The 16,968-nt window shown below is 44.0% G+C and overlaps 2 protein-coding genes and 1 pseudogene across 2 annotated transcripts; 1 reads left to right on the forward strand and 2 right to left on the reverse strand.

Moving 5' to 3' along the window:
* Positions 1-1,082: 1,082 nt before the first annotated feature.
* Positions 1,083-2,708, reverse strand: LOC120688928 (BTB/POZ and MATH domain-containing protein 1-like). The gene is made up of 3 exons (XM_039971273.1): positions 2,704-2,708; positions 1,617-1,881; positions 1,083-1,484 (listed from the first exon to the last, which is right to left on the reverse strand). Exons 1-3 carry the CDS (start codon positions 2,706-2,708, stop codon positions 1,083-1,085), a joined length of 672 nt encoding a protein of 223 aa, XP_039827207.1.
* LOC120688929 lies at positions 2,707-3,535 on the forward strand. The gene is made up of 2 exons (XM_039971274.1): positions 2,707-2,952; positions 3,032-3,535. The coding sequence occupies exons 1-2, from the start codon at positions 2,707-2,709 to the stop codon at positions 3,533-3,535; spliced, it is 750 nt and encodes a 249-aa protein (XP_039827208.1).
* A 3,700-nt stretch (positions 3,536-7,235) lies between these two features.
* LOC120692031 lies at positions 7,236-8,544 on the reverse strand (annotated as a pseudogene).
* Positions 8,545-16,968: the final 8,424 nt, after the last annotated feature.

The raw sequence follows: 16,968 nt of genomic DNA on the forward strand, positions 1-16,968 counted from the left end.
GTAGAAAAATGGTGACATACCATGCATTTATTTGCTAGAGAAACTTAGTGATACATCCGGACATGAAAGTGTCAGGCGCTAGAATTATAGAGTATTTCAACTTCCACGTGTATAATCCTCACTTCAGAATGCAAGTGTGAACAACTTTCTTATTTCAGCGGTGTCTGAAAAGACTCCTTCAATACTGATATTACCAATGTGTCACACTGAAAACTACATGAACCTTTCTACTAATTGAAGATGCATTCAAGTAGCTAAAAATAAAATTATCGCAGTGCAACCTGAAATTGATTAGTTTGTCAGCATCGTACAAAATAAGAACTTGGGTTACTTAATGTGAAGTCTCATAACTAACTGCATATTGCAATGCAAAAACTGTTTCTTGCATCATGTTAGAGGTTTGTCATAAAGGATATGACTACCGAACAAAAGAATTAAAAGAGGTAGTCACATACTTTTGAGGATGAGACTGCACATATTACTAAAATTAGTATTTGAAAGCTTAGACTTAGACATTAATTTCTTTCAGGATAGTCACAGCTGTCACTACTGAAGCCAAAGACTCATGTACTTAATTTTGTCTTGCGTGAATGGCTAGCAAGCTTGAAAATTAACTCTTTCATAAGAGCAGGGAAGCTTTTAGTCAGATGGTCAAAGCCATCAGTTTCCATGACTGCTTCTAGTGCATCAGAGCAGGGCTTATGGTACCGCCCGCTGCCAGCTGAATGAAAATCACCGTGGAGAGTGTTTAATGTAGTAGTGGGCAGCGGTAGTGAATCAGCTTTTACCGCAGCAGCAGCTCAGCCAATGGAAGTTGCACGTGCTTGCATCCGCCCACTTCAGCCGGCGTGTGGTGAGCCGCCCGTTCCACACTCTCTCTCTCCTTTTCTCTCTCTGCCGGTAGTGATTTTTCTGACGTGGCTGTGCTCTCCGCCGGTTTTGCTGGCACTATAATACTTGCTCTCAGGAGATTTGAGAAATTCAATGCAAGCCTCCTTCAGTCCCTGGCAGTTGTGTTGTCCAGCCAACACCAACGTGGTTGCAGCGTTGCTGACATCTAGGTGCCTGCACAGCTTGTCCTCTCAAATCAGCTTGAGCCTCTGCATATCATACCTGTCCGCAGCTTCCAACAAATGCTGAGCCATCATAGCCTTTTCTTGCTCCTCCATCTCCGCCTCCGGCAATGAGTCAGTATAGACAAAGTGTAGCAAAGTCTTGAACACCTGAGGTAACATATCATCAATCCGGATGCAATCCCCTGCGGTGATGCTCTCCCTCGTCCCGCCTAACAACTGTGCCTTGAAGACTAGGGACCGCGCAGCAAGAAGACACCTATGCACCTTGAATGCCTCACCAGCAACTTGGAACGTGACATCGACACCATCTTCAGTCGTGAGGAGATTACCAAGCTGTTGATTGAGATCAGACGGTGGCACCACCACAAGAGACGTGCGGGCAATCCTGTCCTCCGCGCGGAGCTCCTCCTAAGAAATAATGACGTCGCAGCTGATCCTGATGCAGTCGTCCAAGAGATAATCGGAGTTCTCCAGCCACTCCGTCTTGACGAATTTGTCAACGCCGTACCCATGGACGCCAGAATACTCGCTTCGCGCTACGGTTTTGGCGCAGCTGCAACTGCAATTCGGCTTCCCCGCCGGATCGAGCAGGCTGAACACGGCTGTCGCCTTGACGGGCGCCGCGACGCTCCCTTCGAGGTGGAGGAAGACGGAAACAAACTCGGCGCACGCGGAGGTCTGGCCGTTGGGGTAGTAGTTGACGTGCCAGGAGAGATCCCCGACTCTGAAAGGGCGAGACTTGATGGATTTGCCGGTGGGGAGCTCCTGCTTGGTACGCGAGTAGCCGTCGATGTGGAGTACAAAGCTTAGATTGTTAGTTACATGATATCAATAAAGAAATAGGAAAATAAGATATAGAAAGACATATGAGAGTTCGGTTGGAGTACAAAGCAAAGTAGGGGTTAAAATTTGGATGAGAGATCCTCATATAGAAGAATAGGGGCTCAAATTTGAGAAGTCGGTTGGAGTTGTTAGAGATAATTTTGATGTTTATCTTTTTGTGAGTCATTAGTCGTGTCGTGTTAGTGTGTTAGCAGGTACATGCATGAGTTAGTTTGGTTAGCGAGGCCGCGATCTTCATGTTAGTGACTGCATGCTAGTGCATGGTGGCTTGGAGGTGCGGCCAAGTCAAGTGAACATACAAGTGGCGTGAAAAGTGGATCAACTAGCTAATGGCTGCCTGCATGTGTTAGTGGTGATCGGCATGCAAGTAGTGGCTTGCATGTAGGTAGTGGTGAAATCACGGAGTGCCTAGCCGAGTCGTGTGGCTGGACGTGGTGTGTGTGTGAGTGCTATTTAAATCCCTGTAATCATTGTGTTAAGTGTGGTGAAAAAAAGAGAAAAGCACTGGTGTGCAGTGCGGCAAAACTCTTCTTGTGTATCCCTGTGTTCCACCGAGAGAAGCTAGCAAGGAGTGCTTCCTTGCATTAGTGTAGAGAGTTTGTGAGTGAGAGGCTGATCGGCCTGATCAGTCCCAACAAGTGGTATCGGAGCCTAGAAGATGACTGGGGATGGAGCGTACACGCCGCCGGGCCGCCGTCCTGGCAAAGGTGTTGACGGCGACGACGACAGCGACAACAAGCTGGTGGTGTAGCAAGTGAAGGAGGCGGGGGTGACACTCCGTTACCCCATGCTTTCTGAGAACAACTACGGCGTGTGGGCTGTGAAGATGAAGATCTTCATGCGCGCCCAAGGTGTGTGGGCTGCCGTGGTGAACAAGGGAGGCGTTGATGAGAAGATGGACCAAATGGCTCTCGCCGCCATTGTCCAAGCTGTGCCGGAGGCTGTGGTGATGAGCATCTCCGAGCACGAGACGGCCAAGGAGGCGTGGGATGCTCTCAAGGAGATGAACATGGGTGAACAGCGTGTCAAGAAGGCCCGAGGAGACCCTCAAGAGGGTGCTTGATGGTATGTACATTGGTGATTCTGAGAAAATTAATGACTATGCTTTGAAGGTTACCACGATCGTGAACGAGATTCGCTCTCTCGGCACGAAAGTGGAGGAGACCACTGTCGTCGAAAAGCTCCTGTATTCGGTCCCCGACAAGTTCCAACCCCTCATCAGCACCATCGAGCAATGGGGGGATGTGACTGTGATGTCGGTGACGGAGACGATCGGGCTCTTGAGGGCGTTCAAGGAGTCTTCAAAGGGGCGGCGTCGTGATAGGGAGGGGGAGCAGCAGCTGTTGGCCGCGTGTGCCGAACCACGGCTGACACGTGCTGAGTGGGAGGCCTTAGTCGCTGAAGAGAAGCTACGTGGTGAAGGCTCCAGCAGCAGCGACAAGAAGAAGTACCACGGCAAGTTCGACAAGTCGAAGATCGACTACCGCAACTGTGGTGAGTTCTGTGGTGAGTTCGGACACTTCGCCGATGAGTGTCCTGCTGCAGTGAAGAAAGTGATGAAGGGTGTGGCACAACTCGCCGTGGCGGACGCCGACGACGAACCCACGCTGCTTTGAAGCCCAACGAGGAGGTGCAAAATAAATTCATCAAGATTAAGGGGGTGATTGTTAGAGATAATCTTGATGCTTATCCTTTTGTGAGTCATTAGTCGTGTCGTGTTAGTGTGTTAGCAGGTGCATGCATGAGTTAGTTTGGTTAGCGAGGCCGCGATCTTCATGTTAGTGACTGCATGCTGGTGCATGGTGGCTTGGAGGTGCGGCCAAGTCAAGTGAACATGCAAGTGACGTGAAAAGTGGATCAACTAGCTAATGGCTGCCTGCATGTGTTAGTGGTGATCGGCATGCAAGTAGTGGCTTGCATGTAGGTAGTGGTGAAATCACGGAATGCCTGGCCGAGTCGTGTGGCCGGACGTGGTGCGTGTGTGAGAGTGCTATTTAAATCTCTGTAATCATTATGTTAAGTGTGGTGAAAAAAAGAGAAAAGCACTAGTGTGCAGTGTGCAGTGCGGCAAAACTCTTCTTGTGTGTCCCTGTGTTCCACCGAGAGAAGCTAGCAAGGAGTGCTTCCTTGCATTAGTGCAGAGAGTTTGTGAGTGAGAGGCTGATCGGCTTGATCAGTCCCAACAGGAGTTGCCCTTAGCGACAGGATGACAAGTGGGCCATATGTGGACTATAGTAGGACTGAGGCGACCGGTGCCGTCCGAAGCGGATCCGACGGCGGAAGAAGGTCCTGTGCTCAGGTCGAGTTTCATCCTTCCAGAGCTCTGATATGGAAGAAAGCAGAAAAAAAATCTTGTTTTCAGAATTCAGATGAACAAGGTTGGTGAGATTGAAATGCCTGTCCAATGCAAAGAACTGTACATTGAACCATTCAAGTATTGAACAAAACCAAACTAGCCCAGTTTAGTTCCCAACAAATTTTGCACAGTACCCATCTCGAATCTTCGGACACATACATGGAGCATTAAATGCAGTTGAAAAAAATAACTAATTACACAGTCTAACTGATTAGCACGAGCTGAATTTTTTAAGTTTAATTAGTCTATAATTGGACATTATTTGTCAAATAATAACGAAATGTGCTACAGTACCAAAACCCAAACTTTTTCACCAACTAAACACACCCTTAAGCACGGAAGAGTTCCAATTTGTCTCGAGAATGCAAAAGGTGATCGTGGCAATAAACTATAAGCTAGAGACGAAATAGTCGCTGGTGCGGTAAGTTTTGCAAAAGCCTGTAATATCGTCGGCCGTGTTGGACACGACCTAAGTTGCAGGTTAGTATGCAGGTATTTTTTAGATAATGAGTGGCAACAACATGATTTAATTTGGAATGATGGCATGTACTGCTTGGCAATGATGTTTTCAGAGAGCAGCTGCCAAGGTTATTTTCTTTTTCCACGAACATGCCTAGGCATGTTTTTCATTAAGAGAAGGAAGAAGAATACAACAAATTCCTATGTTTTTTATGTTGGAAAACTAGCTTTTAGGATGATGCATGTTATACGGCAACAAAGAACGAGGGAACCATTAGAACCTCTAATTCCATGGTTAAATTCTTTTGTATAGTAGCTTTATTTTTTTAGCCCCTCGATTGCTGTGAAGTTTGCTGCCTACATTTTTCCCAAAACAAAAACTAAAAAGCAGTAGCAAACAAAAAAAAATACAGAGCTGCCCAGCAGACTTTGGAGAATAAGACTACATATAGCTACTTGGACTGTTATGTGAGAAATTGATAGCTTACTCGCTTATCCTTTGATATCACTCAAACCTTAATAAATCAATAGCTTAATAATCCTTTGATGTCACTTGAACCATAGGTGCATGTCCTTGATTTTCTTCTCTTGTGTAAACATGTAGGAGCTCGGTCATTAACTCCACAGGAGCAGGACCAGGAAGATGCTAAAAATTGGTGCCACAAGTTTATCTTGTACATATGCCGTTGTTACCAAGGTTCCTATAACATGCAGGCTAGTGCGGCTCAACACAATGTCAGTAGTTACACAAGCTTTAGTTGGAACAGAGAAGCTTAGTGGATGCTGATGCGAAGTGGATGCAATGGGTGCTAATGGGAACTAGCACCTTAAAAGATCAAAGTACCCTCAATTTTATCCCTTTCCCCACCGGTAGCGCCACATTTCTTAATTACGCTAAACTTTAGTCATGGATCCCAATCAGGCTTGGACTAAAACTTTTGTTGCTAAATATATTAATTGGTCTAAACATTAGTCAGGACTAGTACATTTTAGCTCTAGACAATCCAAACAGGACCTATGATCATTACATGACATATACTGACAAGCAGATACGAAACAATATAACACATTCTAGGAAGTGAGTGGCCAGAAATTTGATTTTATTATTATTTCTGCTTAGTACATGTAAACAACGACATTCCTGAATTGGCTCAATCTGCTTCAATAACGTTCTCCATCGGTTTGATGCATATAACGAATCGTAATAACAGATTCAAGGTCCCATGGAAAACCATTCACTATAACACTAACATGGCATGCATTTATTTGCTAGAGAAAGTAAGTAATATATCAGGACACGCAAGCGTGAATAACTTCCCAAATCTTTCAGGCAAAATCCATCAGCAGTGAGTAGCTGAAAAGACTTCCATTGCAGAGTATATACTAGATGAATCAATCTAGCAGCACTTCCACATCCCTGTAACCGAACAACAAAGAGCAGGTTTCAACAAGGGAATTCGACAGACGCAGAATCAGGCAGCACAACCAGATGAGTAGCACTGAAGCTAAGGATCTAGAACATACAGGCCCAATGAATTCTTTGCTATTCCTGATGAACAGAATTCGTAGTCGTAGTCCTCCCTGAAAGCGCTTGAGCCTTTATACTGAACAGAGGAAATAGTAGCTGAAGGAAAAATTAATCTCAGTGCAACCTGAAAGTTACTTGGCTGCTAGCTAGCATCGAGTGAAAGAATAATTGACTATAATGAAATGACAGGAGACATTTTCACAAGCAATACAAAAACAATATGACAATCGGTACAAAAATGACAAGTGCTGCTTAAGGGCCAAACGAAAAAACACACTGTAGAAATGGTGAAAATTGGGTTGATATATGCTTCTGCAGTCTAATCACAACCTTCCAAAGTGAGCTTATGTCATTGCCAATCTGCTTGATCAACAGGCTCAATCTGTCCATAACAACACTGCTGAGAAGTGGCTGCTGCAGACAAGATGTAGTGAAAAATTGGTTTATACCTGCCAAGCACAGGCATATTAAGCCATCCTCGAATTGGCTCAGGTTAATCTGCTTCATAAGCATACTCTGTATGTTCATGCAAATAACAAAAAATGACAGAATCAAAGTCTCATGTAAACTATGGACATAGAAAAATAGTGACATACCATGCATTCTAGAGAAACTTAGTGATACATCAGTACATGAAAAAGCGTCGAGTGCTAGAATTATAGAGCATTCCAACTTCCACGTGTATAATCCTCACTTCAGAATGCAAGTGTGAATAACTTTCTGAAACTTTCATAGGTAGTAAGTTCACCAGTGTCTGAAAAGACTCCGTCCTCAACACTGATATTACCAATGTGTTAAATTATGTCACACTGGAAACTGCATGAACCTTTCTACTAAATGAAGATGCATTCAAGTAGCTAAAAATAAAACTTTTCGCAGTGCAACCTTAAATTGATTAGATTGCCAGCATCATACAAAAGAACAACTTGTGTTACTTGCTGTGAAGTCTCATAACTACTAAATTAACTGCATATGGCATCGCAAAAATTGTTTCTTGCATCATGGTTAGAGGTTTGCCATAAAGGATATGACTACCGAACAAAAGAATAAAAGGAAGTATATTACATACTTTTGAGGATGAGACTGCACAAATTACTAAACTTTGTATTTGATAGCTTAGGCTTAGACATTAATTTCTTACAGGATAGTCACTACTGAAGCCAACGGCTCATGTACTTAATTTTCTTTTGCGTGATTGGGTAGTAAGCTTGGACATTAGCTCCTTCACAAGAGCAGGGGAGCTTCTGGTTAGATGCTCAAAGCCATCGGTCGCCATGACACCTTCCAATACATCAGGAGATTTGAGAAATTCAATGCAAGCCACCTTCAGTCCCTGGCAATTGTGTTGTTCAGCCAACACCAACGTGGTTGCGGCGTTGCTGACATCTAGGTGCCTGCACAAGCTTGTCCTCGCAAATCAGCTTGAGCCTCAGCATATCATACCTGTCTGCAGCTTCCAACAAATGCTGAGCCATCATAGCCTCTTCTTGCACTTCCATCTCTGGCAGAGAGTCAGTGTATATGAAATGTAACAAGGCCTTGAACACCTGAGGTAGCATGCCATGAATCGGTATGCCATCCCCTGAGGTGGTGCTCTCTTTCATTGCGCCGAAAAGCTCGGCGTTGAAGACCAGTGACCGCGCTCCCAGAATGAATCTATGCGCCCTGAATGTCTCACCAGCAACTTGGAACGCGACATCGGCGCCATCTTTGGACCTGAGGAGATCACCAAGGTGCCGGAAGATGTCTGACGCTGATACATCGATGAACGCAGGTGCGACCGCCCTGTCCTCGGTGCGGAGCTTCTCGCAAATAATGACGTCGCACCTGATCTTGAAACAGTCGTCCTTGAGATGCCCCGACTTCTCCAGGAACTCCCTGTTGATGAAGTCACAGATGCCGTACCCAGGACCACCGAGGGCATACCCGTAGAGGTCTGTGTCGTTGGAGTGAGACAGCACGGGTTTCCCGGCCTGATCGAGCAAACTGAACTTAGCTCGAGCCTTGACAGGCCCGGTAGCACTCGCTTCAAGGGAGAGGGAGACGGTTATGTAATCGGCGCAATCGGGAAGGTCGCCATTGGGGTAGTACCAGATGCGCCAGGAGCGACCTCCAACCCTGAACGGGCGAGATCTGATGTAGTCGCCATTGGGTATCTCCTCCTTGATGCGCGAGTATCCTTCGATGTGGAGGACGTGGTGCCCGGTGACAGTGCCCGCGACGATGGCCGAGGCGGAGCTGGGATCGTCGGCATCAGCGGCGCCGGATCCGGGAGTCGGCATGGCGGGGGGGACGCGAGAGCTGGAGCGGCGGCCGAAGAGGGTTTTCGAGGGTTGAAGATGCTGCTGGATGGGCCGAGCCGCCCCAGTCCAGCCCATTCCGTCTGTCTGGCCCACCACACTGGAGGTGATGAACGCCATGCAACCTCGCTTCGGGCCTGGCCCAGGTCTGATGTCTACGAAGTTTTGTTCCATAAAATTCCATTTTTCTACAAGAGACAAACTTATTTCAATGTTTCATTAATTTTTTTCAAGGAATTGCAATCAAATGTTACCTATGTTTGGCTTAACCATGCCATTCATTTATTTCAGGACAGGGTAAAAGAAGAAGAAGATTAAAGAACATCCCATGGCAAGAAGATAAAAAATAAATATGACACATGGCGTTAGGAGAGGAGAAGACAGAAAAAAAAACAAATCCACATTGCTGACGAGTTGCTGCTGCATACAAGTGGTCAACACCTGAAAATGGCTTATGTCAAACAGCTTGTGCAGTCCAATCTTGGCCTTCTGAAATTCGTTTATGCTTAGTCTGTCCTTAACTGAACAACACTATCAACATCATAAAAAGGGAAAAATCCGGTTTACACCCTCCAACTATCGCAAAAGCCCGGTTTTCAATCTTCAACTACGAAACTGGACAACATAGGCCATACAACTGTCAAAACCGGGCAAATTTGGCCCCTGGGGTGGTTTTGAAGGTGGTTTTCCATTTTCTGAGAATAAAAAATATTCAATTTTAGACTAAAAAAATTATAAGTATTTCATTTTAAGTCAAAAAATTATGAAATGGGTATCAAATGTTTTCTAAAAATGTAACATATCTATTGTCACAGGACTTGTGAGCTATTCAGATCTATTTTTTTATGTTCATAATATTTGGCTACTTGCAATTATGCCTATTATTTTTAACAACTAAGATTCAAATGGAGCAATAATAGATAGGTTACATTTTTAGAAAAATTTTGGTACTAGTTTCATATTTTTCTGATTTAAAGTAAATTAGTTTGATTTTTTAAATCTAATTGGATTTATTTAATTTTTTTAGAAAATGCAAAACCACCTTCAAAACCACCCCAAGGGCCAAATTTGCCCGGTTTTGACAGTTGGATGGCCTATGTTATCCGGTTTTGTAGTTGAAGGTTGAAAATCAGACTTTTGCGATAGTTCGAGAGTGAAAATTGGACTTTTCACTCATAAAAATGACAGTATCAACTTATTAGCAGTATAGCAGAGGAGCAGTCATTGGAACGTACAGACCAGCTATGCATTAGTTTCCTAGAGAAAGTGACAAATCAGGAAAGTGGTCAGCACCTGAAAGAGCAAGCATGGTAAATATTGTTTTTCACACCACACCGAGAATATGATGTAATAGGAACCACTCCTTGGAGTTGGGCGCCAATTCGACATAAAATTGGCAAGTCTGATCAAATTACCATTAGTTTACAATGCAGTCATCTCATGCAACGACACTGGGATCTTAATGCAATCTGCTACCAAGCAGCAATGGGATTATACCTCTTTGATTAACCAGAAAAGGAATCAGTGCAGTAATCATTGTGATATTATTGGATTCGATTGATTGGCATTTCTTGTACATACATACTTTGTAGGATGAGAACATCAGTGAAGCAGATACAACAATTGTATTAAAAAAATCAAACAGTGATCATAGCAGTGAAATATTACATATACTTTCTTTAGTTTCATATCAATCTTTTTCAATGATTTAGAATTGAACTGTGTGCTTATTTGGGCAGGAAGGAGAGAAAAAAATTGGAGTTCATCCTGTGACAAAGCAAGCACAAAAACATTGTAACACATGCACTACCGGAGTGGCCTTGTTTGCCGAGTGTCGAATACACTCGGCAAAGGCCCTTTTGCACTCGGCAAAGGGTTTGCCGAGTGTGGCACTCGGCAAACCGCACTCGGTAAAAAAAGTGACGGCGAAGGCACCTTTGCCGAGTGTCTTTTTTCGGGCACTCGGCAAAGTCTTTGCCGAGTGTCAAAAAGCACTCGGCAAACTTTTCGAAACCAGATTAGAAAAACAGCGTTTAAAAATAGCAAAACATTTTATTTTCACCCGGTAATCACACCAATCATCCAATGTCACAAATCACAAGTCTCGCTATTATTTCGCGTTAAATCGCGTGCTACGCGGCTGCCTTGATTCGAACCCGTGACCTCTTGCTTCGCATGTAGCCTCCTCTACCACTCCAACCCTGTATTACATATGTCTAAATTCTGTTTTGATTCTCCACATATTATACTAATTCGAGATAAAATTGCTTGTTTGAGGCCCTAAACGTATTCAAATAAAAAACTTTTGAACTACAAAGTTCCATAACTTTTCGAGATCTACAACTTTGATGTTGTAAGTTTTTTGATCCGAGGTCGTTTGCAAATTTGAATTTCAAATTTGAGAAATTCAAACACATATTTGAAATCCTAAATGCATTCAAATAAAAAAGTTGTGACCTACAAAGTTTCTTTACTTTTCGAGATCTACAACTTTGTTGTTGTGAGTTTCTTCATCCGAGGTCATTTGACATACTCCAAAAATTCTAATTCAAAATTCATCCGAGACGATTTGCCGAGTGTATTTTTATGGCACTCGGCAAAGCCTCTTTTTGCCGAGTGCCAATAAAATACACTCGGCAAAAAAAATTAAGTAAAAAAAATTTAAAAATACCAAATGGACTTGAAAAATTACCAAAATTTCACGTTAAGCAATCTATGTTATCGATTGCCTATACAAAAAGTTTTGAACTCAAACAACAATTCGACCATCAATTTGACTCCAATTCTTATCGGATCATTCTCAACTCTATGATTTTTCTTTGGAGATGTATCAGTTTGTAAGCACGTACATGACAAAAGTGTGCGAAACCTCCTCAACTTTTTCTCACAACCTACACATATGATATTATGACATCTTGCCAAATCTCATAATTTTTAGACTTTGTTTGCTATTTTTAAAAATTTTAGAAAATTTAGAAATGGGATGTTTGCCGAGTGCCCACCCCTTGGCACTCGGCAAACACCTCTTTGCCGAGTGGCAACCTCTAGGCACTCGGCAAACAACCTTGTTTGCCGAGTGCCTTTTTTTGCCGAGTGTTTTCTCGATGGCACTTGGCAAATAGATTGTTTGCCGAGTGCCCGAAAAATTGTACTCGGCAAACCCCTTGGCACTCGGCAATGTTCGGGTTTCCGGTAGTGATGGTGTCAAAGAGAGACCAAAAGAAGAAAAACCCGAACTGATTAGAATGTAGTAGACTAATGTGAATGAATTTCCTCAACAAATTAGGATCCAAAGAATCCATAATTATTTATTCATTTCTTGAGTTAAACCTCGAGATAGTGTTCGGTATGGACATATGTAGTTTACTGTCGAAGCAGATTGAGATGAGCCAAAATTTGAAGACTAGGATTTGATTGTGCTAAGCAGATAGGGCATAATTTTCCTCTATAAATCTTTTTGTCCTCGAATACATTTTTTCTCTATACCTGTTTGGATCCAAGTGCTAAACTTTAGTACTAACTTATCTAAACGGGAGTGCTAATGGGGTTGGCTAAACTTTAGCCAAGACTCAATAAACTTTAGCATGTGTGAGTGCTAATACGTACTGAAGTTTAGCACTCAATTTTAGCTCCTCTAAACAGGCCAAGTACTACATAATCATCAGTTCTAGATGCAAGGGTGAATAATTTCCTGAAATTTTTGTTGGTAGATGATGCTGTTGTCTTCAATTGTGCCACAAGCAAACTGAACCAGCATAAAGCCTTGTACTGAACGAAACAAAGATGCATCCAAGCAGCTAAAAGTAAAACTAGTGTCAATGCAACCCTGAAAAGTAGAAATGCTTGCAGGCATCAAAACTAATATGAAATGACAATGAAGAACTTGTAAATGAACTATTTTCTCATGGCGTTTGCAAAATCTTTTTTGCATCATAGTTCGAAGTTCTGCACAAAGGATACCGGATACGACTACCCAAAAAAAAAAGAAGGCAGAGGTACATTGCATATGTTTTAGGACCAGAGTGCAGGTAAGTACTAGAACTAGTAATTGGTACAATGGTACCTAACATACTAATTTTTCATTCACCTATTGATGCAATTTGCCATTACTGCAATGCCAAGCTCGTTACCACAATTTGTTTCTCAGTATCATCGTGCAGCAAGCTTGGACACTATCTCTTTCACAAGACCAGGGCAGCTTTTAACCAGATGCTCAAATCCATCCGTTGCCATCACTACCGGAAACCGTGCGTTTGCCGTGTGCCGCACAGTTTGCCGTGGGTCAAACCACGGGCACACGGCAAACAATGGGTTTGCCGTGCTGTCATTATTTCATGTGTGGATACCATGGTAAAAAATTTAGAATGTTCCACAAAAGTTTTCTCGTACAGTTGTTATAAATCCAAACATCTACAAAGAAGATCCATAGAGTTGATGACTAGTCATATAGATTTGTACTCAATATTACACATGAATTAGCGATGAACTGTGAAATTTTTTCTATTTGCAAAACACAGCTAAGGTTGTTTCACATCATAATTCGGTTAATTTTCTGATCAGTTTGCTAATTATATTTTTTTTGAAAGTAATCAAGATCACAGATTTTTATTGAATTTGAGGTATAACTGCATAAAATAATAGTTTTTTTCCAATACAATCAAAGAGCATGAAATGTTGAGGTAGATTAGCCCAGCACGTACAAAATTTGCAAAAGTTGAGTAACATAAAATAATGGAAGAAAATAATTGGAAATGATGTATTTGTTGATATTAATTAAATAAACCTTACAAACACATAAAATAATAGGTTTTTTTTGCTTGGGTAGTCATTAAGGCATTGTAAAGTATAGTGATAATTTTTATTAACTTTAAGTTGTATGTTTTTTTGGTAGTTACAGCTTATAGTAATTGTTTTAGTTTAAAATTTTGGAAAAAAATGTTTGCCGTGTGCTACAGGTAGGGACACGGCAAAGGGTGTCTTTGCCGTGTGTTTCAGATCTTGGCACACGGCAAACACACAGCAAAGTTTCCTTTCACTTAGGCGGCCGAGCGCGCCCAGCTGCTCTCTCTCGCTCTCACTCTCTTTCACTCACGCGTGCGCAGAGCACCACCGCCGCTCCGCCAGCACGCCTCGCCCCGCCGGCCCGCGCTGCCGCCCCGACCTCCGGGCTCGACCGCCCCGCCGGCCCGCGCCATCACCGACCTGGCCGGCACCCGAGCTCGCGGTCGTCCCGCGCCATCACGTTCCCCCGCCGCCGCCCCGACCTCCGGCGCCGCCGCGCCGCCACCCGAGCTCGCCGCAGGCCCGCACCGCCCCAACCGGTGGCCCGAGCTCAGGCCCCGACCCCGCCGCCTCGAGCCCCGAGCCGCCCCGAGTCGCCCCGAGTCGCCGCCCCGCCCCGAGCTCCGTCCGCACGGCCCTCCGGTGCCGAGCCGGCACGGCCGAGCTCTGGGAGAGGCTGCGGCCGGAGCTCCCACGGCGGCGAGCTCACTCCCGAGCCGGCGAGCGCCCCCCCTCCCCCCTCCTCCGGAGGTATTTTGCAAATTTTTAGTTAATTTAATTAGTTTCTTGATTAGTTTGTTATTTTAGTTAATTAGTTTAATTTTGTACTTCAATTAGTTAGTTTAATACTTAGTTTAGTTAATTTAGTTTAGTTAACTTAGTTGTTTTTTAGTTACTTTAGTTAATTGTTTATTTTATTTTATGTAGTTTTGTTTATTTTAGTTAGTTTATGCAATTAGATTAGTTATAGTTTAGTTTAATTAATTTAGTTGTTTGGTTTCTTTAGTATGGAAATTCAATTAGTTTTTGGGAGTTTTAATTATGAATGTTTCTTAATTAGTTTTTAGAAGTTCACGTAAAACAGTTAGGCGTCTCCCGTTCGGAACAGATACGGATGGAGATATGCAGATCGTTGCATATCTATAACCGTATCTGTTTCGAATTGTCCACATTTTTTGGACAGCCTGAGGTTGCGTTGCTGGGTCGGTTTCCTCGCTCTACTCTGATCCAGGACAGAATTTTAGCAGTCCGTCCCCATTGTTCTTCGGATACACAATCTCCATTTCGGGACGTATATTTGGAGTACAGCGGGGAGGCGCTGCCAAAATTCTGGCCCGGATCATAGCGGAGCATGGAAACCGACCCCAGCTACGCATCCTCGGATGAGATTAGGACCTATCCTAACCTAGTAGAAAATATTGACACCGTGTAGATGCAATCGGGGTATTTGATATTAAAAAACTCGTTGACATGTTAGAGAATGGATGACCGTGCGTGGATGTACACGGGATGGAATCGTGGGGGTGACGTGACTGCAGATTGGATTGAGAATACCGAGGCATTCTTGAATAGAGCATTTTCAAAGCTCAAAGGAGGAAAAAGCACCTGGTGTCCCTGTAGTAGATGTGGAAACACACGTAGACAGACACGGGAAGAGATGACAAGTCATCTTTTCAATCATGGATTTACTAGAGACTATACCCGGTGGACCTACCATGGTGAAGCCAATCATATGAGAGATGAGGTCATTAGGCAACGCATCGATGATCTTGATTCTGATGCCAGGGTCATAGACATGTTAGATGATTTTCATGAGGCACACTTCGACGAAGGACGTACGGAGGAGGAGCCAGAGGCAACCGCGAAGGCATACTATGACATGTTGGCTGCAGCACAGGAACCCCTTCATGGGCATACCAAGGTTTCACAACTTGATGTCATTGCGCGTCTAATGGCAGTGAAGTCCCAGTTTTCCCTGAGTCGAGACGCCTTCGACGTTATGTTGACAGTTATTGGCAGTCTGCTTCCGGAAGGTCACATTCTTCCAAAGAACTTGTATGAGGCGAAGAAACTCCTTCGGGCACTAAAGATGCCATATGAGATGATACATGCGTGTCCCAACGGATGCATCTTATTTAGGAGAGAACATGCGGGAGCAAAGTATTGTCCAAAGTGTGAAGCCTCTCGGTTCGTGGAAGTAGACTCTGGTGATGGGCAGAAGAGGCAGCTCGCGGTCCCCGTGAAAATTCTACGGTACCTTCCACTGATTCTGAGGATCCAACGGCTGTTCATGACCGAGGAATCCGCAAAATAGATGACATGGCACAAAATGGGTACTCGATACAATCCTCAGAATCTTGTACATCCCTGAATCGTGGACCCATTTTGACGGAATTCATCGTCAGAAAGCTAAGGAGGCTCGTAATGTACGTGTTGCGCTGGCTACAGATGGCTTCAATCCATATGGAATGTCGAGTGCCCCTTACACTTGTTGGCCCGTTTTCGTTATCCCCCTCAATCTTCCCCCCGCGTCATCTTCCAATGACAGAATATATTCTTGTCGTTGATAATTCTTGGACACCCGGGTAATAATATGAGTGTGTACATGGAGCCTCTGATCGATGATTTGCTCCGTGCTTAGGAGGAAGGGGTATGGACATACGACCGAGCTATAAAGACAAACTTCAGAATGTATGTTTGGTACCACTATTCCCTGCATGACATGCCAGCGTATGGGCTATTCTGTGGCTGGTGTGTTCACGGGAAGTTTTCTTGCCCAGTGGGCAAGGCAGCTCTGATATTCATTTGGTTGCAGAAGGGTGGCAAGTATTCTTCATTCGACTCGGCAATTCCTCCTTCTTGACCATCCATTCAGACGAGATAAGAAGAACTTTACGAAATGTGTTGAAGTAAGAGACCCTCCACCGCATATGATGACTGGTGCTGAGATTCGTGCTCAGTTAGATGGTCTCGTGGTCAATGCGGAAGGTGGTGGTTTTGTCTGGCTTGTGGAGACTACCCTATATGCAGGATCTTCTTCTTCCACATAACATTGATATGATGCAATCGGAAAAGAATATCGCCGAGGCACTGTTCGGAACAATCATGGACATCTCAGATAAGATAAAGGACAATGTTAAGGCAAGAGTGGACCAAGAAACGTTATGCGATAGACCAAAACTAGACATGAGGCCTCCCCGAGGCGGCAAGTCATGGAGAAAGCCTAGGGCTGAATTCGTGCTGACCAGGCCCCAGAGGAGAGAAGTATTAGAATGGTTCCAAACCTTAATGTTTCCCGATGGGTATGCAACGAACCTTAGAAGGAGAATGAACTTGTCTACTATGCGAATCAACGGGCTCAAGAGTCATGGCTACCATATATGGATCGAGCGGCTTCTTCCGGTGATGGTTCGAGGCTACCTCCCAGATCAAATATGGCGAGTGCTGGCAGAATTGAGCTTTTTCTTCCGCCAGCTTTGTGCTAAGGAGGTATCAATGACCGTAATTCAGGAAATGGAAAGGATGGCGCCTGTGTTGCTCTGTAAGTTGGAGAAGATCTTTCCACCTGGCTTCTTCAATCCGACGCAACATATGATTTTGCACCTTCCGTACGAGGCACGAATG

Source organism: Panicum virgatum, chromosome 9N (assembly GCF_016808335.1).
Source record: "Panicum virgatum strain AP13 chromosome 9N, P.virgatum_v5, whole genome shotgun sequence".
NCBI classification, from domain to species: domain Eukaryota; kingdom Viridiplantae; phylum Streptophyta; class Magnoliopsida; order Poales; family Poaceae; genus Panicum; species Panicum virgatum.